An 18,151-nucleotide genomic window follows, 5' to 3' on the forward strand; every position below is an offset into this window, starting at 1 on the left:
GCCCCACATTGGTGGTGGTGGGGATAAAAATGGTGATGGACTAGTCTCTTATCCATGGACCCGATGGACTCCATTCAAATTGTCCTCGCTGTACCTTGGGTGCAGATGTTACAGACTGTCTCGCTCCACCCTTGCCCTGGCACTTGGCTGGGATTCAAACTCCCACTCCGTGCACCCCTGCACTGTGGAAGCTCTTCTTTATGCTGCCCAATATGTGGCCCTGGCTGGTTTTTTCCTGTGCCGCAGCACTTCAGGGAGGTGACTGCTTTCTCTCACTGTGGACTGTGCTCTGACTTACCACTGAACCCAGGGGTGCTCCCCTCATCCCCAGGTGTGGGAACAGGGCAGCCGGCCCTAGTCCAAAGAAATTCCCACAGTTAGAGATGAGATCTCTCTCTGTCCAGTCAGAGGTTTTCCTCATGTCTAGATACAGTCTTTTGCTTCCACAGCTGTTCTTTCTCTTCCCTTTTTCTCTCTGCAGAAGGGATCCCTTCTCTTCCATTCCTATGGACCCCATTTTATTTCCCCCAGTTCGCAATCACCCACCTGTAACCCATCAGTTTGTCTCAGTGTCTCCCTTTTAGTCTCAGCCTCTTTTTCCTCCCAGACTCTCAGGGCTCAAAGTCCTTTGGCTTAAGCCCTTCTTTGAGAAATGTGGAAAGTATGGATCACCCTACTTCTCCACCATGCTGGCCTTCTATTTTTCTTTTTTTAAATTATGTGTGCAGAAAATAATGTTTAAGTGACTTTAAATTGTGGTATCATGTGCTCTAATCCTAGACTGTGCTATTTGTTTTAATCTTTTAAATTTATTTTGTATTAAAAAAAATAATGTTTATTTATATTTAAGAGAGAGAGAGAGAGAGAGAGAGAGAGAGAATGCAAGCTGGGATGGGGAAGAGAGAGAGAGGCAGAATCTGAGGCAGACTCCAAGCTCTGAGCTATCAGCATAGAGACAAACTCAAGGCTCAAATTCATGAGCCATGAGATCATGACCCGAGCCAAAGTTGCATGCTTATCCGAATGAGCTGCCCAGATGTGCCCAAGTGCTATTTTTTTTTAATGATCACACTCTCCATGTAAATAGAAAATGAAAGACATGATATTTGGGGTAAATAAGGTAGACATTATATGAAATGAGGAATTATCCATTAAAAAATAGTAGGATAAGAAAATCCATCAGTTGAATATAATTTTATTTTTTCAATTCTTTTACTATGAATATACATAATCATTTTACAGTTTAATTTCAATTGGTCAAATACAGTTATAAAATATAACAAATGGGAAATAAAAATAGCATTGTCCATAAATTTATGTAGGGAATCTTACATATAAAATCATATTATAATGTACAATTAGGTAAAAAAAATGACATTTCATTCAACAAATAGAGACTACACAGGAACTTGGCATTAAGGGAAGAAAATGAAAAATGCTAACACTTCTTCTATTTATACAAAGAAATATTCAAATTCAAAAACCATGAAATTTTGCCATTTGCAACATCGTGGTTGGAACTACAGTGTATCATGCTAAGTGAAATAGCCAGAGAAAGACAAATATCATATGATTTTATTCATATGTGGAATTTAAGAAACAAAACAAGGGAACTTCGGTGGCTCAGTCAGTTAAGCATCCAACTTCAGCTCAGGTCACGATCTCGTGGTTCATGAATTTGAGCCCCGCCCATGTCATGCTATTTGTTGACAGCTCAGAGCCTATAGCCTGATTCGGGTTTCTGTGTCTCCCTCTCTCTCTGCCCCACTTCCACTAGTACTCTGTCTCTCTCTCAAAAATAAACATTATAAATTAAAAAAATAAATAAACACAGATGGGGATGCTTGGGTAACTCAGATGGTTGAGTGTCTGACTTCGGCTCAGGTCATGATCTCACAGCTCATGGGTTCGAGCCCCACATCAGGCTCTGTGCTGACAGGTCAGAGCCTGGAGCCTGCTTTGGATTTTGTGTCTTCCTCTCTGCCCCTAATCCACTCGCATTCTGTCTCTGTCTCTCTCAAAAATAAATAAACATTAAAAAAAATACAGATGAACAGGTAAAACAAATAAAATAGGGTAAGGGAAGGGGGAAAAAGAAAAACAAAGAGGATTCAAACCATAAGAGATGCAAATGCAGAGAACAAACTGGGTTGCAGGATGGGATGTGCGTGAGAGGATGGATTAAGTGGGTGATGAGTATTAAGAAGGCACTTGTTGGGATGAGCACTGGATATTATATGTAAATGATGAAACACTAAGTTCTACTCTTGAAACCAATACTACACTATATGTTAACTAACTTGAATTTAAATGAAGAAAAACATTTAAAAATTTAAAAAAAAATGCATATATGCTTTGAGGACAGTGTAGAGTTCAACCAAGACACCACGAACTATTTTCACTGAGTTTTTGGTGTGTGTGTGTGTTGCTCACTCTGAAATTCCATTTAAATTTTCTCTTTTTGACATGTACACTTGGTAAATTCTCCTTATTTTTCATGGCTCAACATAAGTGACTTTTAACAAAGAAGTTTTTCTGTTGGTCTTTCAGTTCACTAGGACTTTCTTTCCCTGTGCTGCAGTTAGAAGTCAGCATGTACTTTCTGATGAGTTAGATTATGAGGTTTATATGGAGACTCAATATTCTTTGCATAGTGTAAATAAATTACTTAATGGCCATCAAAAAAACATGAGGAAATAAAATAAAACTTGCAATAAAATTTCAGGTTTAAACTTTTGGATCAAAGAAGGTAGAATTTACAGCAAAGTACTTTTCCAAAGAAGACATCTAGATAGCCAACAGACACATGAAAAGATGCTCAACATCATTCATCATCAGGGAAATACAAATCAAAGCCACACTGAGATACTACTTCACACCAGTCAGAGTGGCTAAAATTAACCACTCAAGAAACAACAGATGTTGGGAAGGATGTAGGGAAATGGGAACCCTCTTTCACTGTTGGTGAGAATGCAAACTGGTGCAGCCACTCTGGAAAACAGTGTGTATGTTCCTCAAAAAATTAAAAAAATAAATCTACCCTCTGACCCAGCAATAGCAATGTTATGAATTTACCCAAGTCATACAAGAGTGCTGATGCATAGGGGCACTTGTACCCCAATGTTTATAGCAGGAATTTCAACAATAGCCAAATTATGGAAACAGTCTAAATGTCCATCAACTGGCAAATGGATGAAGAAGATGTGGTTTATATATACGATGGAACACTACTTGGCAATGAGAAAGAATGGAATCTTGCCACTTGTAGCAACGTGGGTGGAACTGGAGCATATTTTGCTAAGTGAAATAAGTCAGGCAGAGAAAGGCAGATACCATATGTTTTCACTTACATGTGGATCCTGAGAAACTTAACAGAAGACTATGGGGGAGGGTAGGGAGAAATAAAGTTACAGAGAGGGAAGAAGGGAAACCATGAGAAACTGCTAAATACAGAGAACAAGCTGAGGGTTGATGAGGGGGGTTGGAGAGAGGGAGAAATGGGTGGTGGGCATTGAGGAGGGCACTTGTTGCGATGGGCATTGGGTGTTGCATATAAGCGATACATCACGGGAAACTACCCACAAAACCAAGAGCACACTGTGTACACTGTATGTTAGGCAACTTGACAATAAATTATATTTTAAAAAAAGAAAGAATTGATGGAGAAAGTGACGATTGATTTAAATTCTGCTATACTCATCTTAAATACATGCCTGGAAAAGGCATTACTTAAGAAATTACATAAGTTTTAAGGAATGTTGTGACACATTCAAAACACTAGAATTTGATAGAAGTATCAGTAATTATCATTTACAGATAAAGAGCTGAATCATACATTGCAATAACTGGGAAACATCCAGAAATTGTGAATTAAAAAAAAAAAAAAGGAAAGGAAATGAAAGGAAAGAAAAAAAAATTACACTGAAGTTTCATTATTTGTTTAATTTGTTTATATTTACTAAAATCATGGAAATATTATCTAACATTAGTGGAATGGTGTTTTGAAGTAGACAGAGATTGAGTAAAGTAAATAAAGAGGATGCTATGGGGGTGCCTGGGTGGCTCAGTTGGTTGGGCATCCGACTTTGGCTCAGGTCATGATCTCACAGTTCATGGGTTTGAGCCCCATGTCAGCTTCTGTGCTGACAGCCCAGAACCTGGAGCCTGCTTAAGATTCTGTGTCTCCCTCTCTCTATGCCCCTCCCCCACTCTCACTCTCTCTGTCTCTCAAAATTAAATAAACATTAAAAATTTTTTAAAAAGAATGCTATGACATTTGATTAATAAAGAAAAAAATTATATTTTACAGTTATTGAATTTTAAAATATAGAGGCTATGTGAAAGTGTAGAATCTGAAAAGCTGCCTTGAAATTTTAATTTCACTTTTCTCACAAGTTAGACTTGCATGTTGTAAAATAATGTATCATTATGTAGCAATATTTAATACAAGTAAAATCCATTAACAGTCATGAAAAAGAGGGTCACAATTGTGACTGTCAGAAATGAACGATATATTTTCAATAATTGTAACATAGAGTCACACAAAATTGTAATTAAGTTTTTAATGTCAGTTGTTAACAAGTATATCAATATATAAAATTATGTTTACTGGAATCTCAAAGTATCATTTGCCTTGAGACACTGGCCATCTTTCTAAGGCTCTCTTCAAAGCCCCATTCACTTCCTTGTTCCTCAGACTATAGATTAGTGGGTTCAAAGCAGGATTGATGACAGCATAGAAAAGGGAAATCAATTTATCACCCTCAGCTGAATATAGAGATTTAGGTCTCATGTACATGAATATACCTGTCCCATAATAAACAGTAACCACAGTGAGATGGGAGCTGCAGGTAGAGAAAGCCTTTTTCCTTCCCTCTGTTGAGTGCATCCTCATCACAGCAACCAGTATACGTAGGTAAGAGAGAGTAATAAGGAAGAAGGGGAGCAAGAGGGTACCAGATGCACCTATAACCATCATTGTCTCCTGCAGAGATGTATCAGCACAGAACATATGAAGAAGAACAGGTACTTCACAAAAAATATGGTCAACAATATAAGGGCCACATAAGGGAAGTATGGTGAAGTAGAGGGGCACCACTGAAGCAAAGAAACTGATGGTCCATGCTCCCAGAATGAGCTGCACACACATAGACCAGTTCATAATAAGCAGGTATCGCAGAGGGTCACAAATGGCCACATAACGGTCCAGAGCCATGATTGCCAAAATAATGCATTCAGCTGCTCCCATCAACAGGGAGATATAGGTCTGGGCAAGACAGAATTCATAAGAGATAACTTTCTTAGAGGCAAGGAGGTTGAAGAGCATCTTGGGCACCACAGTTGTGGTGTAAAATATGTTCAGAAAGGCCAAGTGGCAGAGGAAAAAATACATGGGTGTCTGGAGACAGGAATCAATTGCCACTAAAATGATAAGAGCTATGTTTCCAAAGAGATTGACCAGGTAGACCACACAGAAGAGGAAGAAGAGGGGAATCTCAGCTTGAGGGTGATTTGAAAACCCAACAAGAACCAACTCGGTGATGGTGCTGAAATTTTTCTGAGCCATGTTGAGTGATGATGTGAGCAGAAGAAATATCCTTTCAAAACAAACAATTATGGTGAAAAAACAAAGACACACCGATACTTTAACATTATCAATATACTATTGCAGGGTGTGTATTTAATAACTTAAGGACTAAATTATCCTGGTTTTGAAAACTTCCTTACATTCATGCATTGATAAAGTAAGTTTGAAAAATTATTTCATATGTTATAATAAAACATGTTTCCATTCTAACTCCAAAAAAATCATTAACACAAAAACATAAACATGTGCACACAGATACAAACACACACATACAAATTATGGATAAATTTTTGGTTGCTCCTGTACAGACATGGCTTACATGTACAGAACAAGTTTTTAAGAAGTGCTGATTTTTTATCTTAACATTGACTATTTGGAATATGGAAGCTTATAACAGGAACTTTCATAATTTTCTGAGATGGTTGTCAAAATGTGAAACAACCATTTTAAGATATCTTACATGAAGTCAGAGGACTTTAGTGAGTTTGTTAAACTCATTAATGTAGCAAAGATGGATATAGAATTTAGATAACTTGATTGTAATCCCCACATGCTGGTCACTGTTCACGTTTCCAATGCAGAGATGAGAGGCTCACTTGGCTGTACACAACTTTTCATTACAAGAATATGTTACGTAGGCTTCAGGGTTTAGAGAAAAATAAAGGCACATATTAGTATAGACTTACTCATAATTCAAACTTCAACACAATGAAACAAAATTATATGCCTTTGGCATGAGAAATAAATGAATTATCCAAATTATTCTAATTTTCACCAGTTACACTGTTAAAGAACCATCTCTGGCAGAAAGAAAATCTTTTGCCTTGAAGGAATGCACTACCCAGTCTCTTTTAAATCACATATAAAAATATTTTTTTAAATATACCCATTGTATTCACCTCTCAATATGTATAAATTTAAACCATTTTGTAATTCCAAAACACACTCTATATCCACTGTATACCTCTTTGGCTCTTCCAAATGGCACGACGTTATTTATGGAAAAGTTATAACACGATAAATAATAACAACAGAAAAACTGAAGTACTTTGAAACTATTTTATCCACAATAAAATGAGAATCATACTCATGATATAATAGTAAATATACAGTTATTGTAAATTTATTTTCTTACACTTATAAAATTCCTTATTTGGATTAATTTAATTTTCACAAATAATAATATGATGTGGCTTTTATTTTTATTTCTATTCTGCAATGGAAAACTGTGCTACAAAGATTGTAGTATTTGAAAATTATCTGCAATTAGTTATTGTTGATACTAGGGATCAAAGCAAGAGAGGATGGCTCTGATTTATACTCTTTAATCTAGAGCTGTCTTGATTATCAGAAATTCAATTTAACATTGAAAACAACAGCACAATAATTATGTAATCACTGTTTTCCTTTGTGCCATAATTCAGTCACAAATACAGGTAGTAACATTTCTAGAAATGGCAATATCATATAATTTTAATCCAGGAACATGTGCAAGAGTCTCTTCTCAGGAAAAACTTATAAATAATACTAATACTATAACTTAAATAAATCTCACACTTATGAAAAATAGAAAATTTAAAATGACTTGTCTAGTTACCATTTTGAGATTGTAGTTTTTCTTGGCTGTTGATAAAAGGCAGGGATGGTGACAACTTGAGTCTTCAGAGAGAAGGGATGAGAAACAAATGAAAATCTGTTTCTTATTAAGATTCACTCATAGTTATTATTAATAAATGTCTTGATGTGTTGATTTTTCCTGTCTCTGCAGAAATTTCATTGATGAAAGGAGTCTGCCCTTGGTCTCACTGGAGTTGGTGATACCCGGGATCTATCTCCCTGACTCATATTTGAACTACCCATGTTGACTGTTTCCTCATCTTCCGCAGAATAGAGGACTGAAATAAGATGATATGTATATAAATGCATATTTTGTATTTGTTTCATACATAGTTAAGGACAGGTAATACATCTCTGTATTTTCAGACATTAAAAACAATCAGGTCCCCATCCCTCGGGTCCTTGTTAGCTTTTATGCAGCCATGCTGAATAAAGGGGATTGAGAGGAAAAGGGAAATGAAACATAATTAGCTGCTTCCAAAATGAGTAAAAGCTAATTTTATAATCACAATAAGAGTGTATATGTGACTTTTGAATTCCATTCTTTTGTCTTTAGCGTATTGACCTCAAACACATAAAAGAAAGGTAAATATTTTACAGGCTTTGTTCATGAAACTGACTATTCATCTATGACTTTATAAATTTGAGTTTTGCATTTTGCATCCTGACTAAATAATGGGCCTCACAGGTGTTTACAAGAAAAGTGATAGACATAGTCCTGGACAAATTTTAGAAAACTCAACTGCAAAAAAAAAAAAAAAAAAAAAAAAAGCTGTTGGTATCTAGTATACATGGTTGAAAATTACATAAACCTTCCCCATTTTTTTGTTTATTTTTTTGAGAGACAGAGAGCATGATCAGGGGAGGGGCAGAGAGAGAGAGAGAGAGGAGGACAGAGTATCCAAAGCAGACTCTGTGCTGACAGCAGACAGCCCAATGCAGGGCTTGAACTGAGGAACCTTGAGATCATGACCTTGAAATCATGACTTTGAAATCCAGAGTTGGGTGCTTAACTGACTGAACTACCCAGGCACCCCAACCTTCCTATATTTGAAATACCTGAGTGAATAGAAACTACATCAAAGAAAAAAAAATTCATATAGAGGACTTACAAAATGCAAGTCTCCTTGGTTATCATATGGAGAATTATGCCATCTGTTTATACATAATCATAGCATCTGTTTATCACAAGCTTATCAGTAGAGCTTGTAAATCATTTGATACGAGGAGATAAACATGAGATAGATGATGGAAACTCTACTTTTGTTAGGAGATTGGCTATATTGTGAAAGCCTAGAAACTTGGAACACTGACTAAATGGGCTAATTCTTTCTGCTCCAAATTCAACTTGCTTATGTAAGTTTACATGGTAGGATATAATCTATATTTTAAAAATCACCAGAGCCATCCAAAAAATAGTCTTTGTAGACAAACTGGAAATAAACTGAAAATCCAGTTAAAATGTCTATAGTTAGAATGATTACAATAAATGAAACAGAATTTATTCCTACTGATGTAACACTGTTCAAATTATTTTCTACATTTATGTGTTTTATTCTCTCCCCTGCATCTAAAGCTTATTTAAACATATCCATCTTTAAAAACGTCGTTTAAGTCATTTTATATGTAATTTATTTTGAAACTAATTCAATATTTATTTAGTTTTGCCATCTTACACTCATTATTTGTACTCTTATTTTTGGTGATCTATTTTATTTTTATGCATTCAGCATATATTACTGTATAACAGATTATTCCAAACCTTAGCACAGACACAAAACATACAAGTGCAAACATTTCTGCAGATTAGGAAGCTGGAAGCAGTTTGCTTGAGTGCTATTGGATCAAGGTTCCAATCAACAGGTCCTGAAGTTTCAGTAAACAGGTTAGGCAGGTCAGTGTTCATCTGAAGGCTTGACTTGTGGTGGAGGATCTACTACAAAATTAACCTGAGTGATTGATTACTGTACTTTGTTCCTTGCTGGTGTTGCTTATTGGTCTCAGTTCCTAGGCATGTGGGTATGTCAATAGGACTGGTCACAACATGGCAGCTGACTTTTCAAGTGAGTGGTCTAAATAAGAAGGAGACAGAGAGAGTACAAAATGAATTCTACAGTCTTTTATAACTTTAAAAGATATATACCATGATATCTATCTCATTATATTGATAACATACACTAACTGGTACAATGAGGTAGGGGACTATACAGAATTTATTTTGTTGTATTTTATTTAATTTAGTTTAGTTTAACTTAATTGAATTATTTTATTTTATTAGTTTACTTTATTTTATTTTATGTTCATTTATTTTTGAGAGACAGTAAGTGTGAGCAGGGTAAGAAAAGAAAGAGAAGGAGAGAGAATCTCAAGCAGGCTCTCCACTGTCAGCATAGAGTCTGATGCAGGGCTTGAAGTCACAAACTGTGATTTCATGACCTGAGTCTAAATCAAGGATTAGACACTTAACTGCCTGAGCCACCCAGGCAACCCTATTCAGATTTTAAATACCAAGAAGTATTGGTTGATATCTGAAAACTAGCTCCCACAGTGTAAAATGATTCCAACCCTCAAATTTAGTGAATCAGATCTCAGAGCTCTTAAAGAGAAATGGTTCTTATTCATTTTTTATATTTGAAGTTCTTTAAAATTTATTTTATCTCCAGGTTTATTGAGGTATGATTAACAAATAAAAATTATAAAGTTTTAAGTTGTATAACATGATGTGTAATTTTTAGGTATGCAATGTGATAATTTAATACACAAGTACATTGGGAACAGATTGTAGGATTCCACAATTTGTTCTCATTGCTATGTAAAGATCTGGTTTCTAATTAGCTTTCATCTGGAAGCTGACAGGTAAATTAACTAATAGTCTTTCAGAAGCCTGTGTGTGTTTGTGTGTGTGTGTGCACCCACTTCTTATCCCAGCTCACTTCAGTAATAAAAGCAAGTCTTGGGGTGCCTGGGTGGCTCAGTCAGTTAAGTGTCTGACTTCAGCTCATGTCATGATCTCGAGGTTTCTGGGTTTGAGCCCTGCGTCTGGCTCTGTGCTGACAGCTCAGAACCTGGAGCCTGCTTCAGATTCTGTGTCTCCCTCTCTCTCTACCCTTACCCTGCTAGTGTTCTGTCCCTCTGTGTGTCTGAAAAAAGAATAAAAACATTAAAAACAAAAACAAACAAACAAACAAGTCTCCAGCTTCTCCTTAGGTGAAATTTGTTCACACGTCTAGCAGCTCAACTTTCATGGCTGAAAACCAGGAGACTGGCTTCTTTATCATATATCTCTGGAAATTAATGGGAATCATAATTAATGAGTATCCAGAATCACAAAGAATGATGATTATACTTCAAATGGGTACACAAGAATACCCAGTGGCTATTCCCCCTAAATCAGCACAGAGCAAGTAGGCAAAAACACAGCATTTAATTTCACCTTGGAAGGGGATAGACTTTATATTATTTTTTTTTAGTTGTCTTAAAATGACATGTATTTGTAATTTTTATTCTAATTATAATTTAAGCCACTTTATGACAATTGTCTGCAAACCTTTTTTATTTTTTAAATCATAGAATCTACTTTGTTTTATTTTAGGTAAATATTTTGTAAGAGGTCTCTCTCTAAAAACTAAATACAGGAGAGCATTTCTGCTTGAAATGGAGGCTTGGAGCCCACTGGGAAGCACCTCTGTCCCTCTGAACTCCCCTGAGCACCTTGCATATTTCCTAAAGCTCATTGGACCACCATTTGGAAATAATGCCTTTGGATAGACTTTATATTAATATTCAGATTTTCCCAGATGCTGCCCAAAGGTCAATATTCCAATTATCTCAATCTGGGAGCTAAAGGGACAGGCAATTTATAATCCTGCAGGATTCTGATTAGGCATGCAGATAATTTCTCTCCCTTTGTGGCATTGCTGGGATTTGGTGCAGTCCAACATCCTGGAACCACTAAGAAAAAAGACAGCATTTAAGACAAGTACATAGGTTTCAAAGCCATGCATAATCTCTTACTGGGGTGTTTGTTGAGATTAATTTCCTATACAAGTTATGCATGTCAAATTTAGAAAATGTGGCTGCTTTATCTAATGTTTAGAAGCCAGTACAAAGACAATGAAAATGAAGAAACAGAAATATAATCCTAAGAGAAGAATAAGATACATCTTCAGAAACTCACACTGATTAAGTTGAGATAAGTAATATGCCCAACACATAATGTAAACAACAGTCATGGATCTGGCAACCAAGATAAGGACAGAAATACATTACCAAAAGGGAGTACTTCAAAAGGAAGATAGAAAATAGTTTTAAAAATACCCAACAAGGATCACCTAACTGGAAAGGAATAACTGAACTCAAAAATTCAATAAAGGGGTTCAATGAAAGACTAGATAAAATATAAGAAAGAATCCGTGAACTGAAGGATAAGTCACTAGAAATCACCCAGAGGAACAAAAAAGAAAAACCAAAAGAAACAGTAAAGAGTTTGAAGACATCATAAGGGACTTACCAGATACTGGAAAATTGACCCATATCATTTATTATGGGAGTCACAGAGGGAAAGAGAGAAGATAACACAAAGCTTAATTAAAGAAATAATGGTCACAAACTTTCAAATTTGTGAAGGAAATACATATCCATATCCAGGAAGTTCCAGAGAAATGACATAAGAATAAAGACAGACCTAAACCAAGAGAAATCAAAATGTCAAGAATTAAAGAAAAAGATAATTTGAAAGAGAAAATCAAATTGTTACATACAGGGGAACCCCCACCCATAAGACTGAGCAAATAAATAAATACATAAATAAATAATCAGAAACCTTGCAGTCTAGAAGGATGTTCGATGATATATTCAAAGTGATGAAAGAAAAAAAATACTGCCAATTCTCTAAAGAGTATTATACCCAGAAAACCACAATCAAGTTAACACATTCATCACCTCACAAAGATTGATTGATTGATTGATTGATCTATTTATTAGTAGTGGAAAACTCTAAGATTTATATAATTTTCATCTTTCAATTATATAACATTAATTTAATGACCATGGTTGTACATTAGATTCTCAGAATTTATTCATCTTACAAATAGCTTTTCCTCAGAAGTTCTCCACTTCTCTCCCGCAGTCTCTGGCAACTGCTATTCTATTTTTTTATTTCTATCATTTTAACTCTTAGATTTCACGTAAAAGTAATATCATACGTATTTTTCTTTCCTTTCTCACTTATTTCCCTTAACATAATGTCTCCCAGGTTTATCCATGTTGTAACAAGTGAAAGGATTCTGTCATTTTTCATAGCTAAATAATATTTATATGTAAATATCATATATTAGTATTTAAATATATGAGTATTATGAATGCATAAAATATATATGAGTATTAATATATATGTGGCTGTTATTTAGCCATACATATACACATGCACGCATGCACACATGCACACACACACACTCCCACATACTTATGTACATCTGAATCTATATAACCATTGATGGTCATTTAGGTTATTTTCAAAGCTCGGTATTCTGAATGATTCTGCAATGAATATATTGCTATAAATATCTCTTTGAGATAGTAATTTCATTTCCTTTGGATATATATTCAGAAGTGGAATTTATGGATCATATGGTAGTTATAGTTTTAATACTATGAGAAAGCTCCATAAAGTTTTCCATATTGACTGCACAAATTTATATTATTCTCCACATCAACACTTTTTGTGTCTTTTCCATTTGATTAAAGCTATTTTAAAAGATCTTATAGTGGTCTCATTGTCACTTTGATTTACATTTCCTTTATGACTAATGATGTTGCACAACTTTCTATATTAGTCCACTAGAATTTCTTCCTGGAAATATATCTATTCAGATCTTGGCTTATTTTATAATTGTGTTGTTATTTGCTAATGAGTTTTCTGTTTCTTATATATTTAAGCTATTAACCTCTTAACAAATATTGTCTCCATTCTGTAGGTTACTATTCATCTATAGATTATTTCTTTTGCTAGGCAGAAACAGTATATTTTGTTGTGGTCACATTTATTTTGTTGTACTTTTGTTGCCTGTGCTTTGGGCATTATGTTCATAATGTAATTGGGCAAGACCAATGTTATCGACCTTTTCTCCTGTGTATTCTTCTAGGTTTTTACAGATTAAAATCTACATTTAAATCTTTAATCAAAGACATTAAAATCCTTGAGGACTGGAATCTCTCCCTTCCATATCTTGAGCACATGATTGATTGATCTATTTATTGGTCTTCACCTGGAGACTCAATTTGCTCAGCTGCAAAGTGACAGTGAGAGCGATGCCTTCCTCCTGGTGTTGCCAAGCAGACTTGGTGATGCACTGTGGATGCACTTTTTACACCTGAAGTTGGAGTTTGCACTTTGGCTATTGGAATTTTTCCTTATGGATAGTGTGAGTTTGAAGAACAGACTTCTGGACCACAATATAGCTTACTACTACCTGCTGTCCATCAACCATTGACTAACCTAAGGAGAATTTACTAGGTATGGGAGGAAGGTGAAGGTGGGATAAGAGGATCCTAGGCTAGTATTGACCCACAAACACAACTAGATAACTATCAAATCATTCTAAATACCCCATAAATCAACCTGAACACTGAAAGAACAACCTCCACAACTAAAGGGAAACAAGAGGCCACATCTGAGGAGCAAGAGACATAACAGGCTTTCTTAACAGAGAAGAAGTCAGAGACCTAGACAAAATACCAAGATGCAAAAATTTATCCCAAACAAAAGAACAAGGTAAGGCAACAACCAGCTGTTTGAGCAACACAGATATAAGTAACATGCCTGATGGAAAATTTAAAGCAAAAATTAAATCAAAAGGTTATTCACTGAGCTTGAGAAAAGAATAGAAGACATTAGTAAGACCCTTATCACATAGATAAAAGAGTTTAAAAAACAGAGGAAAAATGCAATAAACGATATTAGAAATACCACTGATGAAATGAATAGTAGGCTGGAAGAAGCAGAGGAATTCATTGGTGACATAAAGGGAAAAATAATGAAAAATAACGAAGTTGAACAAAAAAGAGAAAAAATACAACATGAGAATACACTTGAGGAACTGAGTGACTGTATAAAATGTGATAATATTCATATTATAGGAGTCCCATATGAAGAAGAAGAGAGAAAAATGGACAGAAAATTTCTGTTGGGAAATAATAGTTGAAGGCTTCCTTAATCTGAGGAAGGAAACAAATATCCACATCCAGGAGGCACAGGGAACGCCCATCAAAAACAAAACAACAACAACAAAAAAACAAAAAAACAAACAAAAAAAAAACCAAGCCAACACCAAGACGTATTGTAATTAATTGTGCAAAATATAGGGATAAAGAAAAAAAATTGTAAATAAGGAATACAAAAGGAGTCCTTAACTTGCAAGGAAAAAACCAGAAGGCTAACTGGAAATTCTCAACAGACACTTGGCAAGACATAAGGGAGTGGCATGATATATTCAATGTATTGAATGGGAAAAGTCTGCAGCCAAGAATGAACTATCCAGCAAGGCTATCATTCAGAAAATAATGAGAAATAGTTTCACAGACAAACCAAAACCAAAGGAGTTTGTGATCACTAAACCAGCCCTGCAGAAAAGATTAATGGAAACTTTTTGAGTGGTAAGTAGAGAAGAAAAAATGACAAATATATGAAAGGATCAGAAAAATCTCCAGAAAGAATGACAAAGCAAGTAATAAAATGTCCCTAGATATCAGTAATTAATTTGAATCTAAACGGACTAAATGCTCCAATCAAAAGATATAGGTTGCCAGAATGGATTAAAAACACACGCAAACACACACACACACACACACACACACACACACACACCAAAAAGACCCATCTATTTGCTCCCTACAAGAGCCTCATTTTGGACCGAAAGGCATCTGCAGATTGAAACTGACTGGATGGAGAAACATTATTTATAGTGTGATAAAATATGATCAAAATCATATTTTGACAATGAATGCCAAAAGAAAGCCACAGTAGTAATACTAGTATCAGAAAACTAGACTTTAAGACAAAGACTGCAACAAGAGGTGAAAAAGGCCACTATATTATAATGGGAGAATCCAATATGAAGATATTTAAATTAAAGCAGTTGACAAATACCAAAACATGCTCTACTGGAATGTCATTTTGTGTTGAGTTGAAATTTTTATTTTTTAAAATTTCAATGTAAATGAAATAAAATATATAAATGTTCTCAAATATATTTAAATATTTGATCTAAGTTGATGTATTGTAATAACATATTATCATGGCTACATATTTTATGGCATTGCCTGTTATTCTGTAAGATTGCATTTAATTTACATTTATCGGGGCGCCTGGGTGGCGCAGTCGGTTAAGCGTCCGACTTCAGCCAGGTCACGATCTCGCGGTCCGTGAGTTCGAGCCCCGCGTCGGGCTCTGGGCTGATGGCTCAGAACCTGGAGCCTGTTTCCGATTCTGTGTCTCCCTCTCTCTCTGCCCCTCCCCCGTTCATGCTCTGTCTCTCTCTGTCCCAAAAATAAAATAAACGTTGAAAAAAAAAATTTTTTTTTAAAAATTTACATTTATCAGTTTCAGAATTAAAAGTCATGATGGTAATTGATAGAAATTAAAATGCATATACTAACATATTTTAGAATTAATTTAAAATTTGCAATATTGATTCCAAATCAAAGAATAGATTCCTTCTTTGTATTTATTCAATTAACACACACTTGTTCAGCACATTGGGTATATTTCCATAATTTAATTATGCATGTTTGATACTAATATTAAAATTATATTCATATAGTGTTCAATTTTAATTATGTTGATAAAAATGCATGGCAGTATGTCAATTTATTTTAGTATCCCTTTGTTATTTTCCAGTACTTCCTATATTCCCAAAATCTATTTTGAAAATCATGATACTATCTCAGTTTTTATATAAATTCATGGATATTTCTATCTTCAGTGGAAATTTATTATTTATTCTACAGTATCAACTTAACTTCTTTGTGTTTTATGCTAGAAATTTTTTTCACTCTCTCTTGATTTCTAATTTGTCAGCTGCTTGTTTTAGGATATCTTCTTTTTTTATTATTATTTTAAAAGTTCCCTGACATAGGTGCATATATATATATATATATATATATATATATATAAAATTAGATTTTGATTCGTTTCATTTTTGTGTTTTTTAGAAAATGAGTACAATTATATTTTATTATTATTATTACTTTAAAATCTTTAATTTAAAGTCCAATTAGTTAGCATACAGTGTAATATTACTTTCAGATATATCTTATAGTGATTCAACAATTCTATACAATACCCAGGGCTCATTACAGAAAGTGCACTCCTTAATCCTCTATTTAACCCATACCCCTACTTACCTCTCCTGTGGTAGCCATCAGTTTGTTCTCTATAGTTAAGAGTGGGCTTCTTGGTTTGCCTTTCTCTCTCTCTTTTTCCCTTTGTTTTAATTCTTAAATTCTACATATGAATACACCACATTAATAAAAGAAAGGATAAGAACTTATGATCCTTTCAATAGATGCAGAAAAAGCATTTGACACAGTACATCCATTCATGATAAAAAACCTCAGCAAAGTAGGTTTAGAGGAAGCATACCCCAATACAATAAAGACCATCTATGAGAACCCCACAGCTAATATCATCCTCAATGGAGAACACTGAGAGCTTTTCCTCTAAGGTCAGGAACAAGACAGGGATGTCCATTCTCACCATTATTATTTAGCACAGTACTGGAAGTCCTAGCCACAGTAATCAGACAACATAAAGAAATAAAAGACATCCAAATCAGCAAGAAAGAAGTAAAACTTTCACTAAATTTTCTTTAGAAAATGTTTATTGTAAGGGGTGAGGAGGAGGAAGGGCAGAGAAGAGAGAGAGAGGGGAGGGGAGAGAGAGAGAGGGAGAGAATTCCAAGTAGGCTCCATGCTCAGCACAGAGCCTGACTGACATGAGACTATCCCACGACCATGAGATCATGATCTGAGCCAATGTTGAGAGTCAGATACTTAACTGAATGAGCCACCCAGGCACTCCTTAAAATTTCTTTTTAATCTAATCACATTTTAATACAATTTACATATTGACTTTCTATAGTAAATGCCAATTTTTAATGTTTCTCGATCCTATATTTACTTTATGATTCAAAATTTTAACTTTACCATATTATTTTTGGTTTGAGGACATCCTTTAATTTTTTTTTTGTCCTACCAAAATCATATGTTATTGTCAATTTTTTCCCTTTAAGGGAAACAATATTTAATTACCATAAAATTTGAATTGGTGTTTTTCTCCTTTTTCACTGTTCCAATTTATTTTAATTATGTACAATGAGACCAATTCTAATGTGAATTTCAATATAGAAGTGTACTTTCAAACATTTTAGCTTATTAATAACACACCCACAATCATGTGTATAGTCATTCCAAAACATCGTCAATGAATATTTAGTTAATTTAAAAAATTGTTCTAGAAAAAGAAATCTTTTAAAAGGTTAATACCCTACTTATTTTGTTTCCTTTGGATATTTGCTCATTTTTAATTTATAAAATTCCTCTTCACATAATAGTTACTAAACACAATAAAATTTAAAGATTATAGGAGTAAAAATTTTGATTCTGTATATTTGACTCCATTAAATAATCTGTGTAAACTGGAAAGCATCTCAAATGTCTAATGCAAGTAAGGTTTTCTGAAAGCAAAAATCAGTTACAAAATTGACATTTTAATCTGTTATCAATTAAATACATTTAAGTGTTTAAAAATATCTATTTATTAGTTGCATTGATCAAAATATTTTTACAAAAATTATTAATGATAAATATATATAGTTAGAATATGAGTAAATTGTAGTCATTGCCTTTTTATCATTTGGGTTATTAAATAGGGATGTAGAGGTTTAAAAA

At 34.4% G+C, this 18,151-nt stretch overlaps 1 protein-coding gene across 1 annotated transcript; it reads right to left on the bottom strand.

The window, feature by feature from the left end:
- Positions 1-4,624: 4,624 nt before the first annotated feature.
- On the bottom strand, positions 4,625-5,566 carry LOC121023583 (olfactory receptor 2A12-like). The gene has a single exon (XM_040465534.1). It carries the CDS (start codon positions 5,564-5,566, stop codon positions 4,625-4,627), a length of 942 nt encoding a protein of 313 aa, XP_040321468.1.
- Positions 5,567-18,151: the final 12,585 nt, after the last annotated feature.

Source organism: Herpailurus yagouaroundi, unplaced genomic scaffold (genome assembly GCF_014898765.1).
Source record: "Herpailurus yagouaroundi ecotype Mexico unplaced genomic scaffold, PumYag 566, whole genome shotgun sequence".
NCBI classification, from domain to species: domain Eukaryota; kingdom Metazoa; phylum Chordata; class Mammalia; order Carnivora; family Felidae; genus Herpailurus; species Herpailurus yagouaroundi.